The sequence below is a fragment of the Odocoileus virginianus genome, chromosome 9 (assembly GCF_023699985.2).
Source record: "Odocoileus virginianus isolate 20LAN1187 ecotype Illinois chromosome 9, Ovbor_1.2, whole genome shotgun sequence".
In the NCBI taxonomy this organism is placed as follows: Eukaryota; Metazoa; Chordata; class Mammalia; order Artiodactyla; family Cervidae; genus Odocoileus; species Odocoileus virginianus.
Genome location: NC_069682.1, coordinates 17,527,056 through 17,544,898, shown reverse-complemented (window position 1 = coordinate 17,544,898; position 17,843 = coordinate 17,527,056). Strand labels below are relative to the sequence as shown.

General features: G+C 42.2%; 1 protein-coding gene across 4 annotated transcripts in view; it reads right to left on the bottom strand.

The window, feature by feature from the left end:
* The window catches only part of NRP1 (neuropilin 1), a 145,275-nt gene that overhangs the window by 82,010 nt on the left and 45,422 nt on the right, over nucleotides 1-17,843 (bottom strand). For all 4 annotated transcript variants that reach the window (XM_020872696.2, XM_020872694.2, XM_020872695.2 and 1 more), the window contains exons 3-4: nucleotides 6,941-7,122; nucleotides 367-594 (exon numbers count right to left, since the gene is read on the bottom strand). In XM_020872696.2, coding sequence (XP_020728355.1) covers nucleotides 367-594; nucleotides 6,941-7,122 — 410 coding nt within the window. The remainder of the gene's footprint in view (nucleotides 1-366; nucleotides 595-6,940; nucleotides 7,123-17,843) is intronic.

Below are 17,843 nucleotides of genomic sequence, written 5' to 3'. Positions count from 1 at the left end.
AGAGCTCATCTTCTGATGAGTTTACAAATTAATAACCAGTAGGCAAGCCAATGAAATGAGCAAAATACTTCAGTCAGGAAAACCATGGGTTGCTTCCAATTTTCCCATAGAAAAGGTTATGAGACCTTGCTCAGTCTTTTATGGCCTCTGTTTCCTTATCCACAAAATGAAAGCATTAGACTAGAAAATTACCAAGTCTTCTTAGGCTCAAATATTTCATCACCGCTCTGCACAAAGAAAATGGCTGTTTTTCTTCCTCCTTTTGAGCTACTTTTTAAAGTGATGCATGTATATGATGCTTGTAAAAGGATCCCAGGGCCCTTCCCCCAGATCCTTCCCCTTATGGTTGTTTTGTGCCGTGCTTACCATCGGGGAATCCATCCCAGATTTCTAGCCGGTCATAGCGACAAAACATCCCCCCGGGAGGATTCGAGTCAGGCTCCAGGTCAAAGCTTTCAAATTCCAGGATAATCTCTGACATCTTTGGTGCAAAAATAATATAGGTGCATTCTAGGCTGTTGGGATATTTTTCAGGGAATCCGGGGGACTTTATTACCCCACTAGGCGTTGTGTAGTTCTGGGAACATTCAGGACCTACAAGTGAAAGAAAAGAAGGAGCAGAGTGAAAATTCCACTTAAATAACCTGGGCAAAGACAGTTTATCTTTCCAATAAAAGCCCACCATTATAATCATTGTCCTAATCACTCATTACTCAGCCTTTTCACAGTGGTGATATATACAGAAAGTCGAGTTCAGATTTATTGCATTCACCTTCGTTTTCCATCTGTGTGCAGCAATTTACAAACTTCTGCTGTTGCAGAGGGGGAAGAAAATGACAAATACAAAATCATGTGGGAACAATGAATGAGTAAGCTACAGAAATCTCGACAGAGCCCTCGAGAAATAATTATAGCCCCTTCAATCTTAAATCTTTAAATCTTGAGGCTGACAGCTCTTTATTGGTGAAATAGAACATTTACAAAGGCGAGGGAGAGAATCCAGTGGAGGGAATTTGGGTTTCAGATTCCTCCACCAGTGACTCAGTAATTCTGCCAGATGTGACCTTTGCTTCCTTGACAAACTAAATGTGAAAGGTAATTCGTACATGTACGCAGGGTGAGTGACTCATTCGGAATGGTGTTGACACAGGTGTGCCAGTAAAGTGTGGCTGTTGGTGGGGGCATGATAAACTGGGATGCAGGTCCTGGGGTTCCAAGTCACCTGATACCAATGTTGACATCCTAACCTTCCCCAACATACAGTGCAGAAGGGTGTGTGTGTGTGTGTGTGTGTGTGTGTGTGTATAAAATGCATATATTTATAACGTGTCATTTAAATGACGGTTCAGTGTTATCAAGACTACAAATTACAGAGATTTGTAATTTAGGTTGGTGCAGAGCATGCATAGAGTTACTACAAGTCAACCTTATGAATACATAAAGGACCACAATTTCAGTTCATGGAACTGGCAATGAATAGAGTGCTATCCACCACACAATTGAAAATGGCCCATCCACACAGACTATCAGACTATCCACGCCAGCCTATCAGCTCTGCCCCTTATCACCACCATAGCCGTCGTGATTGCCCAAGAGCTCTTAGGCGGTCTGGTAAACAGAGATGACTTGACCTTTCTGAATCTCAGGATCCAATCTGGGGATGTTTGGTTAAACCATTCTTTTTTCAAAAAAATATTTACTTATTAATCTGACTGTTTTGGGTCTTAGATGCAGCACGTGGCATTTTCATTGTGTCGTGTGGGATCTTTCATTGTGGCCCATAGACTATTGAGTTGCAATGCGCAGGCTTAGCTGCTCTGGGACACGTTGGACCTTAGTTCCCCGACCACAGATCAAACCTGGGTCCCTGGCATTGCAAGTTGAATTCTTAACCACTAGACTACCAGGGAAGTCCCAGTTCAACAATTCTTTTCCAGGGCCATTGCCTCACTGATGGGGAATCTGCAAGGGCATATAAGGATTCAAGTTCAAATAGGGAAGCTTGTGGAGCTTGTTCTTAACTAAATATTCTTCCAAAGTGCCAAGTACTAAAGGCAACGTGTTTGGCATCAATATACCTTAAATTTAACTAACAGATCTCTATTTTTAGTGGCCAGGGCTAGTAAGTTGACTCTCCAACTCAGTGCATCTGGCAGAATGTTGAGAAAACAAATCAATCTCTTTCTCCCCATGCATAAATTAGCCATGGCCCTGGAGACACAGAGGACTACTTAGTAGACAGCACAATAAACCTGGTCCATAGAGGTCTGAGTTGAATAAATACCTCCCAAAGCCTTCTACAATGGGGCTCACCCTTCAGCACATTAGCTTCAAATGCTTATCTATTCAATTCTGGTTAAAAAAATTACTACCAAGTGGCATTTTGCCATGTCAATTTCAAGTAAAGAGACTGTGGAATGTGCTGTATAATTTCTAACATGTTTCTAAGCTATTTGGTGGCATCTGAGATAACAGTCACTATGCCAATTTGTCATTAATTAAAAAGTCATTCATTCATATATAGTTAATTGGGAACCCTTTAGAATTTTATTTCCAAGATGTAGGAACAGAGGCCCTGGAGACCTCCAACCTCCTCCCCAGGGCTTTGGCTGGCAAAGCAAACAGCAGAGTTTAATGTAGTTTCCAATATTTTCTCCTTCTTAAAAAGATAAAATTATACAGTTGAGGTTAAGATTTAATGAGAAAAAAAAACTTGAATTAAGGGTGCTCTTTCAAAATCAAATAAATTCCAATGCTTTCACGTATATCCTTGTCATATCAGATTCCTTTGGAAGCTGGCCGAGGTTTTCTCAAGTATTTTGACAAAGACTGGACATTCTGGGCTTCCCAGGTGGCACCAGCAGTAAAGAACCTGCCTGCAAATGCAGGAGATATAAAAGACGTGGGTTTGATCCCTAGGCTGGGAAGATCCTCTGGAGGAGGGCAAGGCAAGCCACTTCAGTATTCTTGCCTGGAGAATCCCATGGACAGAGGAGGCTGACAGGCTACGGTTTATAAGGTTGCAAAGAGTTGGACACAACTTGGGACTCATGCATGGGGACATTCCACGGGGAAGTGGAAGCAAACTGGATGGAGCACCAAGGGATTTGTTAACCTGCTGTGTAGCCTTGGTGACCTCGTAATCTTCCTGATCCTCAGATTCTGTGCATCACACATGAGAGATGGGCTTTAGGATTGGAAAATAAAGCCTTTCGAACTCAAAGCTGCTTCTGTAATTTCTTACTTTCTCCATTAGACATCAAACTTTGTTTTAATGGGTTCCTTACTCTTCATTGTACAAGTCTGCCACAGTTGAGGGAGCACTTCCCCCAGTGGATGATGGCAGGAGAGGGCTGAGGGATCCCGGGGTAAATATACAAGCCACAAACAGGACTGGGGGTGAGCATCCAGGGTGCCCAGGAGGGTGTGAGCCGCTGGGTAAGGGATGCACACACAGCAGGGGCACCCAGTGACCACGCCTTGACCATTATTTGTCAGAATGAGAGCATCCAGTGTAGACACAGGCATCCCACATTTCGTTGTTAAGGACCATCAGGATGGATAAGGATGATAGCTAGGATATCCTCTCTGGAATTATACTTAAATGTACAGACTCTTAATCAAACAACATATGATGCCACCAATCCCGCTCTCAATAAACGCCATCCCTTCCCTGACTGAGACCCATAGGAGATGGTACCGCTTCCTCCAGCATCTGGGCCTGGATAAGAGGGGAGGAACAGAGAAAGGGCGGGAGGTGGGCAGGCTGGGGTTTCCTTGAGAAATTCTTTAGCTGAATGGGAATCATTTTAGGGCTGATGGCCCAAGTTTCAGTATCTGTGAAGAGGAGGGGTGTGGGTACCCAAGGAGAGAACTAGGGTGTCCTGGGGAGAGGTGGGCACTGCCCCCTGCCACCCATTGGGCAAAAATGGTCATCTAGAAATGTAGCCTTAGGGATGCCAAAATGGCCCTGTAACTTACTGCCATAAATCCTCAAGGCCAACAGGTGAACGAATAATGCATTGGTTCAATTATGATTAGTCTAGTTTACGTGTTTTGAAGAAATTTGAAATTGCTGCAGCCTGAAAGAGGTGTTACATTTTCCAAGAACAGAGATTCTATAATATTTATCATGAAATTGTTTTCAAGGAAAGAATGTCCATGAACCTGAACCTATGTGTGTGTGAATGTATTCTACTAGATCATGACTTTACTGGCATCTCTGTAAGAACTATAGTATGTAAAACAAAGGAGAAAGACGTTTTTTTTTTCAGGTGGTATTAATTTAGTTGGGAAATGAGACACATATACATGATAAAACTTGAAAATATTTAGGAAAAACACACTGGTTAGCGAAATACAGTTGTGTTTGTATATACACAGATACAGTATCTAAAAGTGTTCATCTGTGTTGTGTAATAGGGGACAAGCTGGGTAAGTGTAGGAAAATGAAAAGTACATTAATTAAGAATAATAAACTTGGAGCCAGGTTTCCATGGAGGTTAAGAGGCTTAAGCCAGAAGAGAGAGAGAGAGTACTGTTCAGTTTGGAGAGACCAGCTTCATATAACAGTAGTGTGTATGGCATACAGCTTCTGGGACATGCTCTGCTATCCATTTTTCAGATGAGGAATCCAAGGCTCTGAACAGTCACACAGATGGGCAGTGGCCAAATCAAAACTCACCTGCAGATCTGCTGGGCCTCACCCAGCGCACCCACCAACCTGGGACAGGAAGACAGGCCGTGAGTTTGTGCAAGTGAAGCCAGGAAGGTTGGGAGCAGCTGATGTCAAGACCCGAGCATGACCTCAGAAAACACTGAGGCTTCACCTGACAGGTGACAAATACCTGTCATAGGCATTCTGGGGATAGTAGTTTGATGACGGTTTGAGAGGCTATGTGTAGGATTAGAGAGCATGGGGATAACCATTAGACAGTTCTATTTGTTCAATGGCAGTAGATGTGGAAAGAAAGCTGTGACACTCTCTTTTTAATTAAGCTATACTTGATTTATAAGATTCAGGTGTACAGCCTGAATTCGGAGTGACTCTCTGAGACTTCTGAACGAAAATCCCAAAGAACTGTCAAGCTATACTGGATATAGGGAGGCAAGAAGAGAAAGAAGAAAATAAGGCTTCAAGTCTCAAGGATGACATTGGGTGGTGGGGAAAGAGGGGAAATCATAGTGCATCTGAGACTAACAGAAGTTTGAGGGCTGAGTTCATCTGGAAAGAAGCAGAGTTCTTAATGACTTAGGGAGGATCTCGCTATTTCTCCATCCACCACCTTCAGATCTTTGAGAAACACTGACAATGAAAAGCTGTTCGTACCTCTTTTTCTGACACTTTCTTTGATGCTGTCAGATGCAGGTAAGCAAGCAAACGCGTATGTTTGTGTGTGCGTGTACCTACGCATACGTGGATTTACATAGGTCAAACAGCTTTCAACACAAGGAAATACATATGTAGTCATGTGAGCCCACTGAAATCCTACGTCTGCTTTTATTTATACTAAAGGCTTTCTAAGCATGTGCTGAGATGAATTTCTGAAGAAAGTTCTCTCCATCTACCCATATTCATATGGGACAGTACCAGAGTTCTTTGAAATTTAAAGAAGTTGTGCCAATGCTCCCAGAAACGCTTAAAGTCCTTTTTAGTTATTCTCGGTGGCCACTGACCCACAAGACCTTAGGCTTTTGAATTTGGTGTGGCTAGATTTTTTTCCACTAAATAAAGCTCTTTTTCATAAATTCCAGGACAATACATTTAAATCTGGCACCTCCATCCCTGGAGGGTCTCCCACACATTAATGTCAACTTAAAAGGGAAGGCGGGACTGAATTCATAGCAGGAATCTACAGGCTGCTGTGGAAAACAGTGACATCCAGATAAAGATACAATTTTTATTAACTGGCTGATATGTGAGTTTAATTCCTCAAACCTGCGAGACAACACATTCTCAGATTCTATCCTGTCCCAATATATACCACTGTGACAGAGGATGATGGTGCTTTAGTCCCTGAGCCATGTCCGACTCTTGTGACCCCGTTGACTGTAGCCCGCCAGGCTCCTCTGTCCAGGGGATTCTCCAGGCAAGAATACTGGAGTGGGTTGCCGTTTCCTCCTCCAGGAGATCTTCCCAACCCAGGGGTTGAACCCAGGTCTCCCGCATTGCAGGCAGATTCTCTATTATCTTACCACTGAGCCAGGAGGGAAGCCCTGAGAGAAGATTAGTAAGTGATTATTTTGGAGGGGGCAAGGGGATAATTAATTCTGAAGGGGAATGTCATTTAAAGCATTATTATTTTGTTTCCTCCAAGAAGTTCTTGCCCCAACCACGTTTCTGTTAATGGAAAGCTTCTTCCTCCAAAAGTTTTTGAAACTCCAAGGCTAGTGGACTACTGCTTGGCTTTTCCCGGGAGCGACCAGTTTTGAATTTTGCAATAAAATAAAGGGAGCAGAATGTATTGAGCTGGCCAAAAAGTTCATCTGGTTTTTCTATAACATCTTACAGAAAAACCTAAACGAAATTTTTGGCCAGCCCAATACATGATTTTCAGGTAAGAGGGACTCACACAATTTTTAATGAAAGAAATAAAACTTCAAGAGTAGATCCAACTTATTTTTGAAGAAGAAAGAAAAGAATAAATGCTCTTAAAGGAGCTTTACAGAGTATGTACTCTAAAAACACTGGTCAGTTTAGAATGACGAAATTCTGATTCTTAAAATACATTTAAACAGCTTTTTAAACATACTTCCTAAATATAGTGGGTAACTTTCCTTTGTGCAAAGTATTTTCAACATTTTTTATAATGGGAATATCTGACTTTTTACCAAAAGATTAAAAACATCATTCCTGGTCTTTCTTTTCACTTTGTTTTTCATGAGATCAAATGAGGTTCATGACCACTCAGTCACACTTTGTCTCCTGTAAGTCACTTACCTTTCTTGAAAATTTCATAACGTATGGAAAATCCTGCTCCGTGTGTCTCATAGTCAGAGACAAATTTGATAAAGAGAAATGGCCCTGAAGACACGAAAGAAGAAGGGGCGATCTTTCCACAGAACTTTCCCAATACACGTCCATTTTCGTTTTCTCCATCGATGACCTCCACATAGTCATACCTGAGACAAAGGTGGAAGGAAACATCAGGTTAGGGAGAAAAGTCCTTTTAATTTCAATCATTTAGAAGCCAGCATTCTCCACCACGGTCTGTCAGGAGAAAAAATAAGTGATATCTGCATTCACTGCTGGATTTCACAGAAAGGGAAAAAAAAAGTCTAGCAAAATGAAATAATTAAAATGGACTACATCATGTCCGTGCACATCATCTGGTAACACAGAACTGTTAAGAATAATGGTGTCTATTATACTCGCAGACAATGTCAGTTAAAGTAACCAATTAACAAGAAAAAGGAAAATCTCATGAGTACAATTCTCTATTATTAAGTTGTGTTCCTTTGTCTGGGGTTGGGGGGTGTCAATACATAATGCTATGCATTCTTTTCAAACTGTGAAGTTCTTTTATGAATTCAAAATGTCTCCTTGGCTGGAGCTCTCCATGAATAATACTTTGATTTCTGTGAGCGACCCTCTAAACATATGGCCACAGAATAATAAACAGATTCTTTACTATTTAACTCAATTCCACCAAACTCCAGGCTTTGCAGGAAAAAAAATCTCTCTCAATATCCACTGTGGTCAAAACAAAGATTTTCTTCTCCCCAAACTACAACTTGAACTGCAGAACATAATCTCTACAAAGAAAAAAGTTTATTTAAAATTTGAAAGTAAGTGTTTACTACCAGCCTGAATCTTTAAAGGAATGCTGTCCCTGGAAAAGAAAATATGACAGACTTGGAATCATCAAAGTGATATGATTTTTAAAAATTTGGCTTAATGATAATACACTGAGATAAATGATAAAGAAGGTAAGCAATAAAATACTAGCCTAAAGAATGCACTGAGATAATGCATATGCTTGGGTGAACCTTCTTCATCTCTAAAATATGGAAATCCATCTCCAGTAAATAGCATCTCCTAGGAAAAGAGGAATATTTTTGTTTGTTTGGCATTATCTATTTCTTAGTGTCTTGCTCTTCCTTTTCTTTTTATTATTTATTTGCCAAGTCACCTAGGAGTCAGATAACCTGATAATCTCATTTAGATTCCATATTTCTTCTAGAACTGACATGAAGACATTACAATCCATTCATTTCAAACCTGCATTTCTCTGCTGAACTTGATTCAAAAGTCCTGGGATATATTCATTTCAGGAATGGCTAAAATATAGCAGTAACATAAACTGCATCTGGCAATTTAAAAGAGATCAAAGTGGGGGAAATCTTCATGATGACCAATGTCATCCTTAGCAATCCTTTTCAAATTGTCCAGGACACATGACTTACGTTTATGTAAAGTCTCATGAGACAACTGCAAAGATGCTATCTCGAGTCCAAGTGGATAGCTTAAGGCTCTCTCAATTAAAAATGACATTACCTCATCAGTTAAGATTGTGTGCCAGCCTTGAGTATATCAAGAAGAAAATAAAGCTGACAGTGATGGAATGAAGTATTAACATATGTGAATTATTGTATTAACTGCATTTCCCCTGCTGCATCTGCTGATTGCAAGAGAAATCACTGGCCAGTGAGCATCACTGTCCTTTGAAAAACTATGGAGCCACACAGAGGAACTGTTTGTTTCTCTATACATTGGGAGATGCTTTGTATGCTCAGACAAAAGAGGAGGAGGCAGAGGAGAACTGCAGGATGATGAGGAGGAAGAGGGTGAAGACGGTGTTATGTTCAAACTCCTCAGTGGCTTTTTATAGTCAATCGAGGGCCAATGGAAAGAACCCCGTCTCTGTACTCCTGAAAGCCTCACAAGCTGGCATTTATGCAGTAATTCCTTTTATCTCTGCAGCTTCATTGACTAGGCAGGTCTGCGCAGTTTACCCCACACTCGCTTATAATTTAACTGTGATTTGAGAGGCTGGCTGTGCTTGGCCTGGTGACCGTGCGTCCAGCACTGCTCTATAGGCTTTTTACTTGCATCCCGACATGGTCTGAATACTAAGTGGCCACATCCTAGTGCATTTTGCCTTCCAGACACAAATCAGAGAGGTGGGTCAGGCATTCTGAGGACTAAAGGGCATTTCTGCAAGGAGACCTCTCTCCCAGGTATGAGAGAACTCAGCTATTAGACTGCTGGGGATGTATAACGGGAGGAAGCTCGTCTTTTAATCCACATTATCTGCTAGTGGTAAATTCTAAGCTCTCCTCTTGGCAACAGTAAAAGCTATTTTTAAAAGGGGCAGAGGGACTAGACGTTCTACCCAGCAAGATATAAGTCACCACATCTTAAGTGCCAATTTTAGGCAATGGGATTTTTCGGGGACACAATAGTTACATTTATACGCCAGGATGCTGCTATCATTTTAACACTTCCCTTCCCGGTACCATCCGACAGGCGCCCTCAAATGTATCACAGAGAGCGGTTCGTGTAAATATTCAGGAGGGCGTACGTGTACAAATTGCAAAGGGTGATACTGCCAAGGGAGTTAAAAAAGCAGCCAGCCTCTCCCTCTGAAGTTGAGACCAGTTCCACTCCATAAGTTTCTTGCTGGCAAATGTGATGCCAGGAATGCAGCTGGTGTGTCAGCATCCCTCCCCGGAGACTTAATGTGTCACCACAGCAACGCACCCAGACTGCATTGGCCTGAGGCCCAGGATCCTGAGTTTGCAAATTTCAGTCCCCCAGCCGGCTGCACTGCTCTGTTACTGCTGTCGGCGCGGCAAGCACCGCGTTCCTTGAGATGCTAGCATCCTTGGTCCTGATACCAGAGACCTGCACAGGTGAGCCTGGAGGCACCTGTCTGACTTGCATTCTGAACCCACAAGCTTGGGCTCGGAAGGAGAGCTGGAGATGGTGTCTTGGGACTCTAATTCAGAGAAGCTAGAGGAGGGTTCATGGGCTTCCCAGGCGGTGTGCCTGCCAATGCAGGAGACATAAGAGACTCAGGTTCGATCCCTGGGTCGGGAAGATGCCCTGGAGGAGGCCATGGTAACCCACTCCAGTATTCTTGCCTGGAGAACCCCCATGGACAGAGGCACCTGGCTGGCTACAGTCCAGAGGGTCACAAAGAGTCGGACACGACTGATGCGACATAGCACACGGAGGAGGGGTCACAAAGTTAACCCATCTGTTTCTTTGGAGTCCTGCTCCGGAAAAAGAATGTTCCAGGTGACAAGAAGGCTGCATCTGGGTCCACAGTGTACCACCCACCTATGCAGGAAAGCCCTTCCTCAGACATCACCGCCCCACGTTTCATCACAGGAATGCCAGTATCTTGTGGATTTGGCCATCTCTTTAAAAAAAAAATTGTCTTTTAAAATAATTTTGGCTGTGCTGCATGGTTTGTGGGATCTTAGTTCCCTGACCATGGATCAAACCCAGACCCCCTGCATTGGACTCGCAGAGTCCTAACCACTGGATCGTCAGGGAATTCCCCCATCTCTCTTCTTAAACCTTCTACCTTAAAGCTTTCACTTCCTGCACGAACAATGGTAAAGCAGCCAACCTTTACTGGGAATAAAGCAAAGCTCTCTGCTTAACCTTCTTACAATTAAAGATCTTTCCCCAAGGTTTCCTTTTTCAGGTGTGAAGGCTTGGCTGGGGCGGCGGTGGGGCGGGGGCTCTTCTCATGAGTATTCCTGGCTTTAAGCCCAGGCTTCTTAAGTCCCAGGCATCTTGTTGACATATCTCCAACCTCATCCTACCTGGATGTATGTGGGTGGTAAAAACATTTTGAATCCTAATAGTAATCACGAGTTAGGTTTCCCATAAGAGTGATAAAAGAATAAAGATTTCCTTCTAAGAATTCTTGAAAGGATTACTTAGCGATTATTATTATTATTTTCTTCTGGAAAGTTTAAATTATGGTTTTAGGAAAATGGCCAAGGAAGGGGAAAAGTGATGGGAAAATGAGAAATGTCTTCAGTCACTAAAGAGTGGTTTGGGAGGCTTTCTAGGTATGCAGTGCTGAATAGACAAATAGCTCACTTTACTTAAGTCGGGTTTTCTCCTCTGAGTGCAAATGACCCCTGACTCTATGGTGGGGCCCGTTAATGGTTAAAAAAAAAACAATTAATCCTCTGTAGGGTGTTGTCTTTATGGGGAGCTACTGTACCAACCCCCCTCACAGCTTCTGGACATTCTCGAGTTGTTGAGAAGGGGGATTTTAGGTAATGGTGTCTTTTTAATCTCCTTCCAAAAGGATCTTCCCCCGCGTGCATACCTACGTTAATAATGGAGAAATCCGATACCTGACATCATAAACCAGAGTGAGAAATGATGTTGGCTAACATAATTTTCACCTGCAAAAATGTGTTTCTTTGGATCTTTGGTCTATTTTACACGAGGCATTAATAGCCATCCCAACTGAGCAAGCTGTAAACGATTACTGTGCTGCTGCCCAAGAATTACCTTCCCTATTCCCCAGAAGAGAACAGATTTTTTTTTTTCTTAGAGTATTAGAAAGAGGACGGGGATATAAAAATATACAGTGATGGAATTAGGAGGGGCCAATTAGTTTGCATCTGTGTTTCTGAGCGATTTTACATGATCCACCTCCTAACTGTTCTGGCTTCCTTGCAATGTTCTAATCAAGGGAAATATAAGAAAAGCCTTATAAGGTTCACAGTCCCTTTCTGGAATAATGTCAAATATGTATGCAAAAAGTATTGTCTGAAGCTTTATAATAATGGGGAAAATGGAAACAAGGCAGATAGAAAGGAAGTAAGAAGGAACTTACATACATTCATCTGGAGGAATACTATGCAGCTATTAAAAAGAATGTTCAACAAAAGTTTCTTATAACAAAGGAAAAATGCTCATGATAAATGAGTGAAAAATCAGAACATAAAATTCTATACACAAGATATCCTCTACTTTTATTTGTATGAAATAAAAGAACAGGAAGGAAATATGTGAGGTGTTAAGTGTTTATCTATGGGTGGTGAGATTATTTCTCTATTATTATTATTATTTTTGTATCTTTCAAAATTTTTGAAATCAGATAAAAGTTATTTTGAAAAGCATTAATATCTATGCATAAAGTCTCAAATCAACACCTTGCGATGCAGCTAAGAACTCTATTGGTCAGAAAACAGTATCTTCTATGATGCTTTATTTGGAAATAAATCAAAGGCTTTGCCTTTTGTTTTTAAAACAACAGGATCAATGAAACTCCCTGTATTTGGTGGGGTGGGGGTGGGGGGGCAGTACTAGAAAGTGAAAATGAATCAGATTGGATTGGATTTCATACTTTCTGAGATGCTGGCAGTAATACTCTTTCACTGTTGTGCATTTACGTGGATTTGCATGACGTTTTAGACTGTTGACATTGTCTGCACTTGTTTCCAGTTGGACGTGGCTGCCTGTGAGACAGTGGAGTAGCAGGTTAGGATTTGAGCGGCATTTCTGTTGCCCCACCATCAAGTTCCTTCACTGATCTTATCACCCGAACTCAGGTTCCAGCTATGAGGAGACTAAGGGTCTACTGAACTTTGAGATAAGCATAAGTGCCAGGGTGCAGGTGTGACGGCTGGCTGGCCTGGTCTATGCCATAGAGCCATGAAGAGCCAGGAGCTAAACAACCAGGCAGCTTTGCTCAGCGGCTGCTGCACGTGTTTCGGCCAAACCATCTCTCCAGTAACCTACTCCACTGATGGTAAATGGGATATCAAACATCTCACTCCTCTCGAATCAAAAAATGGCTACAAACACTGTCTTTGTTCAGCGTCATTGTCCTCCTCAAAGGCCTACACAGTGTTACTCTCGTTACTTGTCCATAGGTCTCCAGATCATTCTCCTCCAGGAAGGTCCAGTGCCACAGAATCCACCTGACACCGTTCCTGTGTGGCTCCTTTGATTAAAGCTCAATAAAGATTTCCATATGCATCAAAGTCAGACAGCCCCTTCTCGAATAATCAGAGTACAATGAAACTCACAAAGCTTGATCTCACAAGTTAACATTTTCATTTTTAAGCTTTTGTAATGCCTCAGGGCCATAATAATGAACATCAATAATTTTATTGCATCCATAGAAAATGGATGATTAATAGGTTAGGTAATAGTATAACAATATATAAAAAAAGTGAACAGTCCCAGGAAATGAGGTTATTACAAAAGTGAAGAAGGAAAATCTTTAAGGAAAAACTTTTACTGGAGTAAAAAGAGATAGTAAATGGTTTTCACTGCAGTAATACAAAGGGCTAATCAAAGGAGTTAGATGGAGAAGACTCTTCAGAGTCCCTTGGACTGCAAGGAGATCCAACCAGTCCATCCTAAAGATCAGTCCTGGGTGTTCATTGGAAGGACTGATGTTGAAGCTGAAACTCCAATACTTTGGCCACCTGATGTGAAGAGCTGACTCATTTGAAAAGACCCTGATGCTGGGAAAGATTGAGGGCAGGAGGAGGAGACGACAGAGGATGAGGTGGTTGGGTGGCACCATCGACTCAATGGACGTGAGTTTGGGTGGACTCCAGGAGTTGGTGATGGACAGGGAGGTCTGGTGTGCTGCGGCTCATGGGGTCGCAAGAGTTGGACATGACTGAGTGACTGAACTGAACTGAATCAAAGGGAGGGGATCATGGCTTGTTAAGACCAACTAGAAAAAGAGAAATTGTGATAATAAACATTCCGTAGGTAGCAGACAGTTTCCTGCTGCTGTGTAATGAGTCACTCCAGACACAGGGGCCTAAAACAGCACACATTTATTACCACAGCACAACTTCCCAGGTGGTGCTAGTGGTAAAGAACCTGCCTGTCAATGCAGGAGATGCCGGAGACAAGGGTTCCATCCCTGGGTTGGGAAGATCCCTGAGAGGAAGGCATGGGAACTCACTCCAGGATTCTTGCCTGGAGAATCCCATGGACAGAGGAGCCTGGTGGGCTATGGTCCATGAGGTCACAGAGTCAGAGATGACTGAAGCTACTTAGCATGCAGGCACAGACTGGCCTGGCAAGGGTTTCCATCAGTATGTCCTAAGATAGAAATCACGTGTCCACAGGGCTACATTCTCATCTGAGTTCTGTGTCTTCATTACAGTTCATATTGCTGTGGCAGTTTCCTGCAGTTAGGGAACTACAGTCCCTATTTCCTTGCTCGCTGCCAGCTGGGGGCTGCTCTCAGATCCCAGGGGCTACCCGCCTTCCTTGCCACACAGCTCTCTCCAGCTGCAAATCCAGCAACAGAGACTTTCCCCTCACACTGGCTTCTTCCTATGCTTCAAAACCCCTCAAGAAAAGCTGGGTCCTTAGTGAGCATCCACCTGATTAGACCAGGCTCACCCAGGATAACCTCCCTTTCTCAAGGTCACCTGATCTGGCAACATAATTAAATCTGCAGAATCCCTGGACAGCAGCACCTAGATTACCAGATGACTGAGTAACTAGAAGCTGTGTGTAACCAGACTTGAGGATTCTGCCTACTACCCAGACCTAGCTCTGGGTGGACACATGAAGCTTGGAAGCTGCAGTACAAACTCAGGCAGTGGGGATGGTCCATGTACATCCCCTCAAAGGGTAAAGGCTAGTAGGAATCAGGGTAAGACAAAGGGCAGGGGTGGGGAACTGCAGCAAGGCTGGAAGCTAAACTCTCAAAAGGGACAATAGGGCAGAGGTACCACCTGGCGGTTGCCAGGTCACACTGGCTGTTGGTTTGGTAGCCCTGAGCCCATGGTCCTCAATTGCAGAAAGGAAAGCAGGTTTCTGGAGTGAGCCATGTGCTTCTGATTGAAGCAAAAACAGACCCTGCAAAATTGTCCAACACATATGTCTAGAGAAGAAGAGTGATAATAGCTTAATCCAAAAATAACTATATAAAAGAACTCAAGACATGGTGTAAAAGAATGGTCAAAATATATATAATTTTAACAGAAAATGTTTGGAGTTTGAATTTCTCATTTCTGTGGGATCTCACTTTATAATTAAGATTTATTGGCATAGAAGATAAAAAAAATGCTTCACATGGGAAAATATCTCTATGGTTAAACTCAGATTATGAAATCCAAAGATGCATTTCAAATGGAAGATCAAGAACGCCTCCCTTAAAACAACTCCGAGGTAATGGAGTCGTCCAGTGTCAAACTTGCAAAGTTCAGTATTTATAGAAAAATTCACATGCCTTTAATTACAATAAATTTGGTTCCCAAGTAAAATGGTGCCATCTGGAAGATATTAACATCATTTACAACTTGTTCGCCTCCCTATTTCATAGAAAATTTTTACTTCTTGCCAACTTTCCACTGTTCTCAGGGTAAAAAAAAAAAGGAAATTAACTTTCATGGATTGTCTCAAGATGGGTTTATATAGCTAGTCAAGTCATCAAAAAGTGACAAGAGGGGGCGTCTTGGACACATTTACTTCCTTCTTATTTACTTTAAATCCTAAAGTTTTGGGTTTTGTTTGTTCGTTTTAAATAAAGTCTGCTCTCTCCTCTCTGCTTCTCTTCTCTCAGCCTTCTCACAGGGACAAAGTGGAGAGAGAGTTGGGGTGTTAAACAGCAGGGTTCTGGGGCTTCTCTGGTCCAGCGGTGAAGAATCTGCCTGCCAATGCAGGGGACACAGGTTCGATCCCTGGTTCAGGAAGATTCCACATTGCTGCTGGGCAGCTAAGCCCGTGTGCCACAGCTGCTGAGCCTGAGCTCTTAGAGCCTGTGTGCAACAAGAGAAGCCACTGCGATGGGAAACCCGTCCACCAACTAGACCGTAGACTCTGACCACCGAAGCTAGGAAAGCCCGTGTGCAGCAACGAAGACCTAGCACAGCGAAAAATAAATAAATATTAAAAAAAAAAATCCAAACAACAAAAAACCACAACTGGGTTCTGGTGTGGGCTCTGAGCTTCAGGACTCACTCCTGCACCTTTAATCTACTAAGACGTGCCCCATCTTTGACTTCCCACAAAGTCTCAGAGGGAACCTTGGGGCAGGAGGTGCTACCTGCCTGGCCATCCATCAAATTAGCCAAACTGGGGTGACTGTGACCCAAGTCCTCACACTCTTGTCACTGATTAGCGGAGTGTCACTTACTGACATCTGTAAGCCTCAGTTGCTCACCTGCAAAAATGGACATAATAATCAACTTGCAATGATGAGAGGGAGGACTCAGTGAAATAATACATGCTGATGTCCGCTTCCAAATGAGGCTGGAATGCAGGAGGAGCAAAGAGAAAAATGCACAGAAAACCAAGTGGCGCACAGCTTGGTTTTTCAAATCGTATATAGTATGTAGTTCAAGACAGGCTGTAGTCTCGGTAGTGCAGAAGCTTGGCTACTGCTATGAATATCTCCCTGGGGGAATCTATCTCTCAGAAGATGACTAACTCTCAGAAGATGACATAACCTAATACTCTGAAAATTACTATTTGGAATGACAATAGGCCTTGCCCCAGTGGTTGTTATTATTATTCAGTCTCTAAGTTGTGTCCAATTCTTTGAGACCCCATGGACTGCAGCATGCCAGGCTCCTCTGTTGTTCGTTATCTCCTGGCATTTGCTCAGATTCGTGTCCAGTGAGTCAGTGATGCCATCTAACCACCACATGCTCTGCCATCCCAATTAAAGCCATAGTCAATAATGGAGTTAAAGAAGCTAATTTATATATATTACAATACCTTTTTTAAAAGAAATCACTAAATCCATTAAGTGTTTCCATTGATGTACTCAACTGATTTAATGATCTGCAATTGGATTAGTGCTGTGAATTTGCTCAAAAAGCCCCCTTCATTGGTATGGTGGAGACACACCAGGGGGCAACTTCCAGTTCTAGAAAAGCAGCGACTCTGCCTTAAGGTCTAGCAAGATCATGATCTGCAAGTTTCCTTTTTAATTCTTTGGAAAAAAAAAATAAAGCCACAATTCTGTTTTAGACGACAGGACCTAGTGTGTTAATTTTAAGAATTAAAAAAAAAAATCCTCCTGATTCATTAGTAATTATTCAGTGGGGATCCAGGTCGTTTGCTAATCAGAGCTGCAGGAGCCAAAGTTGGCAAATATTCATTTTTTTAAAGGCTTTTTTTTCTCTTTCTTTGCAGTAATAACAATAGAACCTTTTCAGCATAAGGTAGGTGAGATTATTCTGGAATGGGAAAGACCCTAACCCTGTAACAATTGCCCATTTTTTCCTAAAAAAGTGGAAACCAAACAATGCTGAATAAAAAATAGGTTCAGTGAAAGATAGGTGTTTCTTCCTTTTAGATATACTGGTGGCAAAAGAAAGGTTGAGCTGAGTTTTAGGATGGGTAGTTGGCACCGACCCAAGTAAAAATGGTGCTATTCTGTTCAGCAGACACTTAAGGTTTGCTTAAGGGTGCAAACCCCTGAGCTAACCACAGCCAAGAAACATGAAACTTTAAGATACGGGCCCAATGCATTTATTTTGCTAGAATGAAATGCACAGCAGAAAAATAGATCATGTTGTAGACAGAGTTTCCTTAATCCCTCATGTTTATTGAAAGCAGTATTTTGTTTGCTGTAAGTCATTCTTAGCATCCAAGGCTTTTGTGCTTAGGGTGCTGGCTCTTTTTCAAATTTTTCATTATTAAAAATTCTATCAAGTCAAAATCAGGTGTTTTAACTGCAGATGACTGGGTTACTAGTAGTCTTAATAACAAACCTAGGATATATTCTGTAACTACAAGTCAATTTGTGATACAGGGAATAATTTTTATAAGAGAAGTCTATTGTGGACATAAAATACTTCAAATGTCACTGAAGGTTTCTGTCTGTGTTAAAACACACAAACTGATTACAAACCAAAATATGCAGAGAACACTG